We start from the raw sequence: 15,756 nt of genomic DNA, 5'->3' as shown, positions 1-15,756 counted from the left end.
GTGTTATCAAATCAAGTAAATGCCCATATAATTCATCTACATGGACTGTTTCAAAAAAAAGCGCAGGTAGATCAGGGTATCAAACTGCATTAGAAACACCTAAGAATTTTCATGTCGCAAATTATGTGTCTACCAGTGTTATCAAGCCAAGTAAACGCCCATATAATTCAACTACATGGACTGTTCCAAAAAAGCGCAGATGAAGACTGATGGTTGAATTTTAAAAATTACTGCTCAGGCGATCACGGACAGTAAGAGCTTGTAAAGATGCCTTTTAGATTGAAAAACACATCCTCAATATTTCAACGATGCGCAGATGACTTCTAAAGGATATTATGTGTATATAGACGATGTACTTGTACTAACATTTTTTTCACCCAAGGAAAATATTGTAAAGTTTCAACTATAATAAATGCATTAGAGTCAATTCGAAAATTTCATCGAAAAGTGTAATTCGTTCCAAGACTCAGTCAAATATCTTTGGCACAAAATTAAACACAACAAGTAACGAAGAGCCTTTAACTCACTAGGATTAATGAAGGGGTTATACCTCCAGGTACATATGGTTTGTTAGTTTATGGGTGGAGCGATTTTCTTCACTCTAAGCACAAAAATTCACCGTTATTATAGAAACACACTCTCAATTTTATATAAAGTGACTTGGACGTTCGAAAATTTTTATATTAACTTTATATTAAGTATTTAAGGGCTAAGAAAGTATTACCCCGATCCCAACCAGTTGTAACACACAGACAACATACCACTATCAGGAAAGGATACTCTCTTAATTATCTCTTATTATATTGAGTAGTCGAAAAAGTCCTTTCGAATTTCTAATCAAACTTCAACTTATTTTTTTATATTTATAATAATAAATAAATAAACAAATATGTACCATTTTGGTCGACCACTTTTTGCCATTTTTTCGCTAGACATATTATTTCATCAATGTAACCCGAAATTTCGAAATTTCCAGAATGGAAACGAGCGAACTATTGTTGCGCTATACGAACATCAGCAGCATCATTTCCGTAAACTTTACAAATTTCATTGGTGGTTTGTGGGGGAGGATGGAGTCATGTGTAGAAATTCACGCAAGTGAGGAAAGTTCTCTGATCGCCATTCACTTAGGAGTGGCCAGAAACGATTCTTTTACATATGGCTCAAGCAGCTCACTACTTCCGGTCTTTGACCAAGTATCCTCTGGGTAGCTTAAGAACATCCGTTCGAAGGCGAAACATCCCCTCCGCAGGGTTGTGCGCTGGGTTTGGGACCCGCCACGTAAACAATCTTACTAATGAAAATCAACAATCAGCCTCGGATGAGAGACCCCTCTTTTGATGACGACCATGGCAAACGAAATAAGGACTACGATTTGAGGGCATGCACCAGGAATGTCCGGACCCTTAATTGGGAAGGTGCCTCTGCCCAGCTGGTTGATGTCCTCGCAAAAATAAAGGCTGACATCACCGCCGTCCAAGAAATGCGATGGACGGGACAAGGAGAGACACGAGTAGGTTCTTGTGACATTTACTACAGTGGCCATATAAAGGAGCGCAAGTTTGGTGTTGGATTCGTGGTGGAAGAGAGACTCCGTCGCCGAGTACTATCATTCACTCCGGTGAATGAGCGTCTAGCCACAATCCGCATCAAAGCCAGGTTCTTCAACATATCGCTGATTTGCGCCCACGCCCCGACGGAAGAGAAGGACGATGTGACCAAAGATGCCTTCTATGAGCGCTTGGAGCGCACTTACGAGAGCTGCCCCCGCCACGATGTCAAAATCGTGCTTGGCGACTTTAACGCCAGGGTGGGCAAAGAAGGTATCTTTGGCACTACGGTCGGTAAATTCAGCCTCCACGACGAAACATTCCCAAATGCGTTGAGGCTGATTGACTTCGCCGGGGCCCGAAATATGGTTATCTGCAGTACTAGATTCCAGCATAAAAAGATTCATCAAGCCACCTGGCTGTCTCCGGATCGAAAAACCACCAACCAGAGCGATCATGTTGTGATAGACGGAAGACACGTCTCCAGTGTTTTAGATGTGCGTGCGCTCCGAGGACCTAACATCGACTCGGACCACTATATTGTTGCAGCTAAGATTCGCACCCGCCTCTGTGCAGCAAAAAACGCACGCCAACAAACACAAGGAAGGTTCGACGTCAAGAAGCTGCAATCACAACGGACAGCCGAACGATTTTCTACTCGGCTTACACTCCTGCTCTCTGAGAGCACTCGTCAACAACTCGGTATAAGGGAACTGTGGGACGGCATTTCAAACTCCCTACGTACAGCTGCAACCGAAACCATTGGTTTTCGGAAAGTGCAAAAGAACAGCTGGTACGACGAGGAGTGCCGTGACGCAGCGGAGAGAAAACAGGCTGCCTACCTCGCAACGTTACGATCGACCACAACTCGTGCGGGATGGGATAGATACCGAGAGTTGAAAAGGGAAGCGAGACCAAGGGAAATGAAGTCCAGGAATGCTAGCAGACTATTGTTGGAGACTTAAAAGGGACCTACCGGTCCGGCCAAATATTCAAGAAAATCATAAGTATCTATTAGATATTAGGAAATAATTCTGTAAGTGTGGATGAATTTTGTACTTTTTACGAAAATATATGTTTTGATGTCGCAAGAAAACACGATGTGTAAATTTTTTTTCATTGATATGTTATTATTTGGTGGCCCTAGTATATTCAATTTTCATGTGACAAAAAAAATGTTCAAATTTGTTGACCAGTGTTATTGATTTATCGCGCTTTTAGTAGTTTTTAACAGTTCCGTTATATGGGGAGTGGGAAAATTTGGTTGTTATAGATTTAGTGGTTTAGGAGATATGTACATTAAACTTATTAAAGGGCTGGGTCACGAACACTTTCTCAACAATTTTAGCTCAGAAGAGCCTCATGCCCTGTGCCAAACAGTTAGTTCTACATCTTGATTTAGTGTTAAGTTATGACACTTTATCGGTTTTTGTTTTTCCTCCATGTTTTACCAAGAAAGACCTGTATCAAGTTTCGTCAAGATATTTTAATTTTGACTCAAGTTATCATTTATACATACGAATGGACAGACAGACAGTCACTCGAATTTAAACTCGTCTCATTACCGTTATATGAACAAAACTATTATACGCTGTAGCAGCATGTTTGCAAGAGTTCAGAATTACAATGGATTCAAAAAATATTGAAACACTAAAACAAATCTCCTTAACCCTGGTCGAGACCAACGGTCTGATACACTTAGTCGAGACCAATGGCTTGGCTAGGTCCTTATGTGTTTACATACATTCCTTTTCGTTAATTTTTTGATTTATTTAGGAGCATATGAATCATTTTTGAGCGATTTTTCAATTGATTTTATGATGATGGGTCCTGAGGAATACAAAATAAACATATGTAATCAATTTTCGAATGCTGTTGACAAACTGGATTTGAACATTTAGAACAGAAAAATTGAGTTTTAAGACGCAATTTATCGCTTTCTTGCAAACGAAGTCTGCAATCTCTACTTCCTTTGAGTGTGTCAGCACCTTTTGATGTTGAAGCTACTAATCGTGATGGAATGTTGAGTAAACGACCGAAAAAGGATTCAAAAGCCAAACGACAAGATAGATGTTTAATGACATTGGGATTGTTCATACGATTTTCGATATTGGGCGTTGCCAATGTTCTCGATAAATTGTAAAGAAAAGTGCGTCGTGCATCCTTTTTATGTAGATGGTCGATTTCTTTGCAAACTACGAAAGCAGCCAATTCCATCACATCCCACAAGTTGCAAAAAAAGGCAAATGTCCATCGTTTCGTCGGCCGTTTTGTAGTGTAATGGGTAACCATCTGATCCATGCAGTCAACGCCGGCCTTTGTTGAATTATAAAATAAAATTGCTTCCGGTTTTTTGGCTTCACCTTCGCAATCCTTTGTGTAGTGTAGGATTGAAATCAAATTGACTGCCTTGTTCTTTTTCGGAACATAGCTACAAATCGAAACGAGATTATCGTGAAACCCGAAAAGAGTAGAAAGCAACGGACCAGACGGATTTTTTTTCAATTCTTCGGGTAAACACTTCTTATTGGCGCGAATAGTACCGACGAAAACAAGTCCAATGGTAGCCAATCGTTTGGCTCCTGTCAGTGTTGTGAAAAAGTTGTCAGCTACTATTGTTCTGCCGGTGCGTTCGTACCGTTTCACAAGTTCGAGCAATACATTTTCTCCTTGGTTCACTTCACGTTCTTCGCCATCCTTTTTTCCCGTGTACAATATACCTTGCATTGGGAATTTTGTTTGTGAGTCACATGCCCACCAGATTTTCACACCGTATTTGGCTGGTTTTGATGGTATGAATTGCGTAAACTTTGTCTTGCCACGATACGGAAACAATTGCTCATCAATCGTTACATTTTCATGCGGCTCATAGTTTCTGGCGAGGTTTTCATTTAAAAAATTCCATATATCGCGAATTGCGGCAGCCTTATCAGATTGTAGTCGGAATCGTTTGAGTGGCATCGCCGCTGGAAAGATGGGAAGAGCATCTGTTTGCCACAAAAGTGGTGTAAACTGCATATTATTGTGCGTTACGCCAGAAGCAATAAGAATACCAATAAATGCATCAAGTTCGGTGCTAGTGAAATCCACCCAAACTTTAGGTTTTGAGGTTAGATTTTCTGCATTCCATTTTGCAAATTGGTCTCTTCCATAACGATTTGTTTGACTGATGATAATGAATGAAATATTGGTAGTAAAAAACTGTTTGAATACCTCAATGGGAACAGAGTTTTGTTGCTCCGGTCCAGGCCTAAAGCGCACAATATTGTGTGCACGAGTACGAATTGCTTCATTAGGCTCTTTTTTCCATTCTGTCCCATCTTAACCGTAGTAAGAAGTTTCAATAGTAGCTGGAGTTTCACGCTCTTCTTCTTCTACACCATGGATTACTTCCTCTTCGTCGCTATCTAATATTTCATTCGGCTCGATTTCGATTTCATTTTCAATATCCGACGCATCTTCAAACGGCACATAATCGACATCTCTATCATCGGCATCGCTTTCGAATGGATCCACTTCTTCACGCACAACATCATTATTTTCATTTTGAATGTGACTTACCAATGCTGATGTTAAGTGATCATAAAAATCTGCACTGATATTTCTAGAACGTAATCGTGTATTATACACATATTCCACTTCATCACTCATTATTATAACCAAAGCGAACAGAATAATAAATAAATAAAAAAAAAACAAGATGAGAACTGGCGTGAAATATGCGTATTTTCACAGTAACATGTTGTGCGTTCAACTATCTGTCATCAACTGACTTGCATAATACAAAAGAATACCGTAGCAAAAATAAACACACACAATCCTGGTTTTGTTTGTAAACACACTCTTCTTTTGACTGTTTGACAAGTCGAGCGCAAAGAGATCCCTATAGATCCGAATAAACATATTTATCCCTGGTCGAGACCAACGGTCTGATACACTAAGTCGAGACCAATGGTGCTTGGCTAGACCAAGTGGTGTTTACATACATTTGTATGGAAATACGTGTTGTATTTACGCTCATATATGTACAATATAGATACATTTTTGAAATTTCTTACCTCTCGATTTGGTTGAAATGAAATTGACTGCCTTGTTCACGCTTGGCTTGGCAATAGCGTTCACAAAAAATGTAACATTTTGAGAAAAATTACATTTTTTCTTAACCTCTAGCTGTAGCGGCTAAAGTATTTGGCCTAGGTGGGTCAAATAAATTGCCCTCGTTAGGTAATTTAAAGAGCTTTCAGGAAATGTATAATTCGCCCCAAGGCCCCACCGGGGGCGTGGCAATAGGCGAAAATGGGTTTTCACCATTTGTGTCACTACAGTTGGGGAGTATGGGGCCGGGGGATCAAAACCATTTTGTGAGTTAGTTCACCCCTGGGGCTTTCAGGAAAGCCCTCAACCTCCCCTCTATCCCTACCAGGGGCGTGGCAATAGCGTTCAAAAAAAAATGTAACATTTTGAGAAAAATTACATTTTTCTTAACCTTTAAAACGCTCTAGCGGCTAAAGTATTTGACCTAGATAAACATACAAACCAATTTGGACATGTAACGAACAGGAAAACAGATAAATCAACCGTGCGAAGTGATAGAAACATACCAAAGTTCATATAATTTCATACAAAATCCAGTCTAGCCAAGCACCATTGGTGCACTAAGGTGTAATATTATAATATCATTTTTTCGTCCTTTTCGATACGATATCCTTGAAATTTTTTGTTTTTATTCTATAGACAATAAAATTTTAGGAAGCTACCATGAAGCGCAAGTCGTTTGCTACACTCTAAATATATTTAAATAACATTTAAAAACAAAATATGCCTGGCCAGACCCGTTGAGGGTTAAACCCTTAACCACTGATAAGAAAAAGGGGTGCAACCTAACATTTTATACTTTTGTAACTTGCAAGAATCAAAGCCAGACAAACGTCAACCAGAGGATCGTAATCCCATCAATTTTATATATACATATACTATATATAACTGACAGATACATAAGGTTTGTCAGAAAAACGAAAATCATTTTATGTAATATATAGGAGTTGGGGTAGGTAGTATCGACTCGATTATTTATTATCATGCCACATATTGAAAAATTGTGCCATTAAAGTACCTCACATACAATCACCAATCACATTGAGTAAAGTAAGGCGAATGTTCAAAAATCGTTATATTCGTTATACGGGGAGTAAGTCAAGTTTTCGCCCAAATGTATTTATTTTAGGCACAAAGATACACCGTTACGAGAAAAACACATTCTGTAATTTACTTTGAGATAACACAAATATTGGCCGATATATCCAGCATAAAGTCACCTTGAAGTTCGAAAATATTTGTATTAGGTATATGGGAGCTCATGGAAGTATTGACCCGAAATCAACCCATATTAGACAGAAATACTGTTATTAGGGAAGGATTATAATTGAATTTCAACTGTATATCTCACACATTGACCGATATTTTCGGTACAAAGTCAACTAAGGGTACTAGGGTCCACATATTCAATATCTGTGGGCTTGAACAGTTTAGTTTGGATTTGGATAACTTAATATGCCGTATTTAGTTATTGAATTAATGCGCTTTTAGTAGTTTTGAACAGTACCGTCATACGTGAAAAGAGCGGGGTTATCTTCCGATTTCAACTATTTTCACACTGTCGGCAGAAGTTCTTATCATTTTTGTGCCGGCCAAATTTGGTTATAGTAGATTTAGTAGTTTAGGAGATATTTACATTTTTTTTTTTTAATTTTTGCCCACAGGTGCCCTTTGCTACTGCGATCCACTTCGGTTAATGGCGATTTGTATGTGTGGCAGTGGTCCGATTACGCCCATCTACGAACTCGTAATTCATCAATATATCTAAATTTTTACTCAAGTTACAGCTTGCACGGACGGACGAACAGATAGACAGTCACCCGAATTTCACATTGCTCGTCATCCTTGTCATTTATATATATATATATATATATATATATATATAGTATATGTCCTTGTATCTATCTCGCTCAGTTTTAGGTGATACGTATAACCGTTAGGTGAACAAAACTATTATACTCTCTAGGAGCAAGTTGCATGAGTACAAAAATCATAGCACAAATATATCTATACGAATACCGGTTGTTCTCAAAATTTTTAAAAATGCTGCGCAATATGTAAAAAGTCTGAATGTCAATTATTTCCACCGATGCAGAGGTTGAGGGTATCATCAGTGAGTTGAAATCGTCGAAATCCATATACTCTGCAAGGAGCCTGACACTCTCCCCCACTAAATCCAGGGTGACAATATTCACCAACTGTGCGAACGAGCAGACTGGACCTATGTATATCGAAATCGATGGCATTCACTGGCACTAAAGGGATAGATGGGTTTTACTGCTTTAAATAATCTGTTTTTCATTGTCTTATTTAATTCTATGAAATTTCTAGAATATTGTCCTAAATTCTCAAGCTGCTCGGAATTATAGTTTTGAAAATATGTCCTTGAAAAGTTACCTTTAAAGAGAGGTAGAAGCAATATTGGGATGTAACGTAGATCTCTTCTATGCGGTGCATCCTAGGAACGCTAAATGACTTGCGGCCTGTGAAAACTCATAACAAACTTGTGCTTGGATCAACTTGAGCTATGATTTCACTGAAATGATGAAAGTATTCTCTCACCTGGATAAGTGTAAGTGATATCTTGCCGAAGTGGCTAGCGAGTTAATACCGGGACTGCCTCTGTACCGTTAAAACCCTGTCAGGCCTCCTCTCCCGTTATCATTAAGTTGATGTGGTAGGTTAAGAAAACTCCTTGCTGGCTCTGAATGCTTTGCCCCATAAGGGCGTGCGTCAACTCTCCTTTTGGCTCCTTAATAGAGCTAACTTTGGAACCATTAAAAGCCAGTCCCGGGTGGGTCACTGGCCGGAGTGACGGAATCGTCGTCCACAAAAGGTAGCGGGAAAACCGCCCTTTTAATAGCGCAGAAAGTCAGTCAGGTGAAACCGCCAGCACAGGCATAGGAACCTCTGCTAGGTTCATGGTGGGCTGAGAGATCGCAGGCAATGCTAAAATCCCCGTCAATAAGCTGGTGAAATCAGCTAGTATGCTGAAGACGGTCCGCCGCGTGGCAGAAAATATAATAGCTCTCTACGGTGGCAGGAAGATTGCTCAGGAACCTGAGCTCGAGTAAGTTTCAGCTTACTCTTAGGCGGCAGAGGTCGTTAAAACAAACTGGGGGTGTGCGATCGTAGTTGGATATATGGAGCCATCTTCCACTATGCTGATTCTCCGGAACAAGGTGTCCATCGGTCCTTTTACCAACGCAAAGGGTGTCAACAGACAAGGCGGTTGTCTCACAGCCTTCAGGAGCGATATAGAAAAGGAAACACATGCGCAGACAGGCGTGGATGTGGCCTCGTCCCTTTTGGACACAGAAAGCGTTGGGGGCATATCTTTGATCGCCGATGCTGCCTTTAATCTTGAGTGGTTATTCGTTCGAGGAGTTCCGAGTCGAGAGTCTTGCATGTTCGGAACCCGCACTTCTGGAAAAGACTGTAGGATGGAGAAAACCTTCAAGAGCCGTGGCTTAGCATTAGGAGGAGCAGGGAGTCATAAACTATTGACAATAGTACTGGTAGACTCTGAGGTTGTTTGCTTTTCCGAAATGAACTAAATGCTTTTCTCTTATATAGATTCAGCAAATAGGACGTTGTGACTAAGCCGGAGAACTCTGGATCGCTTCGGTCCATATGCCGTACGATGGCGGGGGTGAAGCCACCTCCAGAGATGCTGAGGAAGACGGGATGAGGGGCCCGACGAAAAAAATCTAGCGTTATTATTGGTTCGGGCGCGAACTAAAAGCTCACGGTCTGGGGAATCTCGGGAGTAAACGCTAGAGATGAGTCACTTTTTGGTTCAATTTGTAGTAAAGATCTCTGCATAAAGAACAAAAGAAACTGTCCCACTTTCGTACCTGCAGGCAGGGAAGAAGTCATTGACCTCACTTTGACATCAAGGAGAAATAGCTCCCTTAATCTCCGAATGGAGGGTTCATAAGAACCATTCCTTCTCTGATCATATATATACTAGTTTTAACCTGGACAGATCAGGTCAGGCCAGAGAAACATATAGAAACTTAGAAATTGTTGCGCCAGGTCGAAGCTCAAGCCTATCTGCCAGCAGGAACGATGAGTGTGTTGAGGTCTCCAGTTCTGTATATAGGTGTGTCCTTAAAAGCTCCTGTCTTTTGGCACACCAAGGAGACTGTTTAATAAGGCTCATAAAAGCGGACTTAGTGCAGATTGGGCATTTTGTAAAGCAGGTCATGCCATATATTAGGTTGCAAATATCTCCCTTCCGACTTTTTGTCTTCAGAATTTTGCGGCTATGTATAAAGTCTACAGAGCTCGTATCTGGCAATACTATACATCTTTGAAAGGTCTTGACATAACCTACAAAACGACGCTATGCATAATTAGTTTGGATATTGCGTTCAATTAATGATCAATTTAAAGAGCAAACAGACGGAAAGGAGATATTTGACAACCTAATATAAGACCGGTATTAGGAAGGCCAAAAGGTCTTCTGCGAAACTACAGAGGGTTGTCATGAGCTAATCCTATTTGCCGTATTCTCGTAAAGAAACATAACCCATTGGGGTATCTGAGACATGGACCTGGAAACTAGGCTGATGTGAGAAGTCGCTACGACTACACCAGGACGCTCACTTTCCTTTAAACGCATCTACGGAAGAGGTAACCCTTAGAGAGTTTCAAGGCTATATAGCCTTTGTTTTTAACCGTTAGGATAAGCGTCGTCTTACATGTATTATTAACTCTTTTAAATCTCCGGGACCCGATAGCATTATACCTGCACAACGTGAAAAAATGGGTGGTCCTCATCTATGCGAAGCTCTCATGTTACTGCTAAGGCCTATAGGGTTAGTCTCTATTCGTTTCGTTTGTTCCATTTCGGAGGAACGGGATACCTATTGGCAGGTTAGCCGACACTATTGTACCGTTTTCGATATCAAAGGGACTTTCAACAACATAAGGAAGGGATTGTTGGATCTCAAGCTTATCATCTATGGTTTCCTTTGCAACAAAACGGTTCTGCGGAATGGGAAAATTTACGGGCACATCGGTAAGTGAAAATGTGAACCCCGTAAGGTGACGTCTTTTAGCCTTTTGCTCTCGAGCCTTTTGGTGAACGACCTTTAGAAAGAACTTGAGGAACGAGGCTACCGAGTGGTTGCCTACGCAGACGATATAGTTCTTTTGGAAAATTCCTGAACACCGTGTTTGTACAATAGTGGTTCTTGGAGTTTGTCTATTTGACAGCTGTTATTTCATTCTTACTAATTCTGTTTTGTCATTTCATAATGAATAGACTTATTCGTGAACAAAGCTACTCTGTTCTATTTGTAACAACCTTAAGATTATTTATATACGCCGTTTATGAATCTTAAGTAATATTCTTAAGAGCGCCATTTTGATACAGTGCAAAAAACATTATTTTGCTCATTTTTACATAAGTAAAAATTAACTCTGGCGCAGTTCAAATGCACCAGCCCAAGTCAAATTAGGTCAGATGGTATAGATTATAGATTAATAAATTATTAAATAAACGATTAAATGACGATCGGACGTTGTTTACTCACCAAGATTAGTTAAACTTCGAATATCAGACTTCCTTGCAAGGCACTCCGCCGTTTCATAATATCCTCTTCTGAGTAGATATTCGATTACAATGCGGTCCATTCGAATCTTAAATAAAATGTCAAAATGAAATTATTTAGAACAATGGTATAATTAATTATTAACTAATGTAAATTTCCTGTTCTTGAAACTACGGAAAAAATGAACATTATTAATAAGTAAATAAGTAATAAGCAAGAATGGCTGACATCTTCATATTAGGTATAATACTCTATATTATTCAGTTTTGGTATTGCGATGTATCATTGCCAGAATAACGGTGGCTAAATGAGATTAGTCTTCCCTAAAACCACCACATCAATGCACCTTTTGACTTAATGCATAACACAGTCACACTCCAAAACACCACACCAATAGAACTTATAAGAGAACACCACACATCAATACATGCAAGCACACACCACACAAAGGAACCCACACGAGAGCACAACACATTCATATCTGCAAAAAAAACACCACACTCGATGACGCCATGGACACCACCTAACAGTAACATGAGCAAAAAAGGATCGTCATGTCTAACCAGCTCTTTTTTTCGTCTGGATTCGGAACCAAAACATTATTGTGTGATTGTGATTAACTAACATTTTAATGAATTGAAAGAAAATATAAATACAATCGAAAACTTGGTTTTTTACTTAGAAACCCAAAGGTCTAGTCGGAATTATTTAAGTGGTGAGCGACAAAGGAGCAAAATGGGTAAAGAAGTAATCATTGGTCCTTCGAGCTCTAAAGAAAGGCACTGTCGATAAAAGGTAAAAACAAACATAGGTAAACTACAAAAAGTAACAGTGCGATGATCACATTGAAAAAAAGAATTAAAAATAAATAATTAAATGAAGATAAAACCTATATTCTCGAAGCATATGTATGTATATACACATACATGTGTACAACTGAAATGAAAAAAAATATACAGTGAAAAAAAGAGTGCTTCGTAAAACCATGTTTTTAGCTTTTTTAACCATTTTTATTATTTGACCACACGTGGTGTTTTCACTTTCTTTAAGGATGTGTATGACTAAATTTGTTATCAAAATTATAGCATGGAAAGTTGATGCTTTCAGCTACATAGTTTTAGGGACATTTTTTTATAATCTTTATTTTTAGCAATGCCTCTCAAACAGTTTCAGTACCACTGAAAAAAGTTACAAACATACACAAATTTTGTTGTTGTCCGATTTCACCATTCTTGCAGCGGCTGGCTGGGTAACCTCACATACCAAAATTAGTCGGGTAGTTCCTGATATAGGATTTCAGCTAAAGGCCACGTCCATTGTTCTCTTGTAAAGCTCTTCCCAACCATCTTTTTTGAAAAGTTCATTGCTTGCGGCATGTATTGTCCTCTCAGTAGTTTTCAATGTAACGTTATATGGGGAGTGGGAGTGATTATTATCTGATTCCACCCATTTTCTTAGAGTTTGTAGAGATGCTAAAGATACTTCTTCCGAGCAGGTTGGGTTGAGTCAGCATTACCTATGGGGAAGATATGTACATTAAACCATTTTGATAGCGGAACTACGCGGAAAAAATCAGACATCGGATGTCCTTTATTACCGCAATCCCCTGTATGAAATTACAGTTCGGCATCTTAAATGCACCGATTACGCACAACTGCAACACCGACCTCCATTAGGTGCTAAGAAATATGTGGTGAGTTTCATCAAGATATCTAAATTTTTTACTGAAATTACCGACGAACTGGAAAAGGTTATATACATACATACATACATACACACAGACGAAGCTAATGCAAACGTTGAAAAGACCTACATCAAATTATATGTAATACAAAAAAAATATTTAAAAAAAAAGTAACAAAATTACAGAACATTGTGAAAACCGTGCGCGAAACAAATGTATATACTAAACACCTTAAACAAAAACAAACTGACGCTACTAAATAGAAAATATAAAAATGACAAATTGGGGAAATCACATGAGTATGGAACAAATACAACAAGAGTAAGCAACCTACACCTGGAGGAAAGGAATTACACATATTAAAGTACCTCCCACTTAAATATGTATGCAGACAAAGTTTTTAAAGTTAGTTGTATCGATTCTACATATTATTTCATAACTTGTATTTATTTGCATATTTTAATGAAACGGTTCCTGCCAAACTTTTTTAACTTTTGGTTAATTTCCGGGAAACCGACAGAAAGTAGTTCGGTACACTACTACATACAGTGAATACATAGTCAAAAATAAAGCTCGAGGATGAATGCTGCTGCTATATAGGACATCATATATTCAACTCTTCTCCTGTTGGCAGCCACCGTGTGCGAGTTAACGACATAGCCTCGCTCCGGGTCACACACACACACTCACATACATCTTATCTGTTAATATACATCCTAAACAAAGACGAACTATGTAAACTGATAGAACTTGTTTTGACATGCACTATCAGCCGAACAATAGAAATGCATTCTCGACATATAAAAAACAAACATCTGGCAAGAGAATAATATACTGCGATAACCACCTCCGCATCTCAGCAATAACAAACAAGTGATAGCAAGATAACAAATATCGAATTACAACAAAGAAATTGGAAGCAGATAACAGCAGCCGCATTCCATAAGTATACATAAATAGCACTAAGATTAGAAAATGTAGTCAGTAAGAAATTATGAATAAAAAAGGCAACACGAAAATAAGTGTACTGCCCAAATAAACATAATTTATTTTACTCGCGACAAACAACAGTTTGTTAACTGTGGGCTCAACCGTTCTTTCCGTTTGAACTGAACCTGCCATATCCTGACATAAAGGGATAAAACTAAAATCCACGTTCCTGAAGAAGGAAAAAATAAGTTCCTGAAAACTTGGAAGCAGCAGCAATAAACATCGGAATCACGCTGGAATCTCATAAAAAGAGACAAAAACTGTTCAATTTGCGTCGTCCGTTATTGAACACCAACTTCGATATGTCTGCACAGAAGATTGCAAATCTCAGGGCTCAAATTGCTGCTTTAACTACATCTCTAACTGAGAACCAACAAAGAGTGGCTACCCTGGAGAACAGTCTGCCATCAAATGTGACAATTACGGATCACGAGGACTGCAAACCAAATATAATCAACGAAATGCAGATTAACCTGGATATTTTTAAAGCATTGCCTGACTTCACGGGCAATATAAATCAATACAGATCCTGGAGAAAACGTGCGTGGACGCACATGGAAAACATAAAAGAATATGCCACAACCCCGACATATTATACCGCACTTTCGATATTGCATTCGAAAATTTAAGGAGAAGCAGCCGATATTTTAATCAACCACAACACGAAGTTCAACTTCTACTCAATCATAAATCGCCTCGACTACACGTATGCGTATACAGTTAAAGCAGAGATTAACCTTTTCGAGTATAAGCTCAGGTATAAATGTAGGGCCAAGAAAGAAAGAGAAATTTTGCAAAAAATTAATTATAAAGTAAGCAATGAAAAAAATAGATCTGAAATTGAAAAAATAATGCAACAAAATGAAGGTACTAACTCAATATTACCACTTACTACCACTGTACAAGCCACAATTAGGACGAGATCCGAAGATCCTATCTGGACAAAACAATATCCGTACCCTATATCTGATGATTTTATTAACAAAGAAATAATTAAACTTTTAGAAAGTGAAATAATCCAACCTAGTAAAAGTCCGTACAATTCACCCATTTGGACAGTTGATAAAAAAGGTACCGACGAACAAGGGAAACCGAAACGCAGAATGGTTGTAGACTTTCAAAAGCTAAACGCTCAAACTAATACAGATAGATACCCCATACCTGATGTAGCTATGACAATACAAAATCTTGGTAATGCAAAAATATTTACAACTTTAGATTTGGAATCTGGATTTCAACAGATTCTTATTAAAGAATCTGACAGAGAGAAAACAGCTTTTAGTGTAAATAGAGCCACATATGAATTTTTTCGCATGCCTTTTGGACTGAAAAATGCTCCGTCAATTTTTCAAAGGTGTATCGATGATATCCTGAGACCATATATTGGCAAATTTGCGTATGTTTATATACACGATGTTCTCATTTACTCTTCTTCTCCAGAAGAGCATGTCGAGCACTTACGCATTATTATAAATGCACTTCACCAAGCTAACATGAAGATTTCCAATGAAAAGTCACACTTCTTTAAAGACTCAGTAGAATATTTGGGGCACATAATTAAATACAATAAAATCACCGTCGATCCCGTAAAAATACAAGCTATAAAAGATTTTCCCACTCCTACTTCACTCAAGAAGCTTAGATCTTTTCTAGGTCTCGCAAACTATTATCGAAAATTCATAAAACATTTTGCAGCCATTGTTAAACCACTTACCACGTTTCTCAGAGCAGACACGTGTTATTTCACGAACACTTAGTCAAACCGAACAGAATTACTCTACAAAAGAGAAAGAGTTCTCGCAATTGACATACAGTAGACATACACTTTTCTTTAACACTCAGACTGAGCTATTGGACATATCGCTCATTTACTTCA

The 15,756-nt window shown here is 38.7% G+C and overlaps 1 protein-coding gene across 2 annotated transcripts in view; it reads right to left on the bottom strand.

Moving 5' to 3' along the window:
• LOC120780949 (E3 ubiquitin-protein transferase MAEA) overlaps positions 1-15,756 on the bottom strand; it is a 186,300-nt gene that overhangs the window by 122,849 nt on the left and 47,695 nt on the right. For both annotated transcript variants that reach the window (XM_040113180.1, XM_040113179.1), the window contains exon 2: positions 11,189-11,294. In XM_040113180.1, coding sequence (XP_039969114.1) covers positions 11,189-11,294 — 106 coding nt within the window. The remainder of the gene's footprint in view (positions 1-11,188; positions 11,295-15,756) is intronic.

Source organism: Bactrocera tryoni, unplaced genomic scaffold (genome assembly GCF_016617805.1).
Source record: "Bactrocera tryoni isolate S06 unplaced genomic scaffold, CSIRO_BtryS06_freeze2 scaffold_25, whole genome shotgun sequence".
NCBI lineage: Eukaryota > Metazoa > Arthropoda > Insecta > Diptera > Tephritidae > Bactrocera > Bactrocera tryoni.
This window is presented reverse-complemented; position numbering and strand designations above follow the sequence as displayed.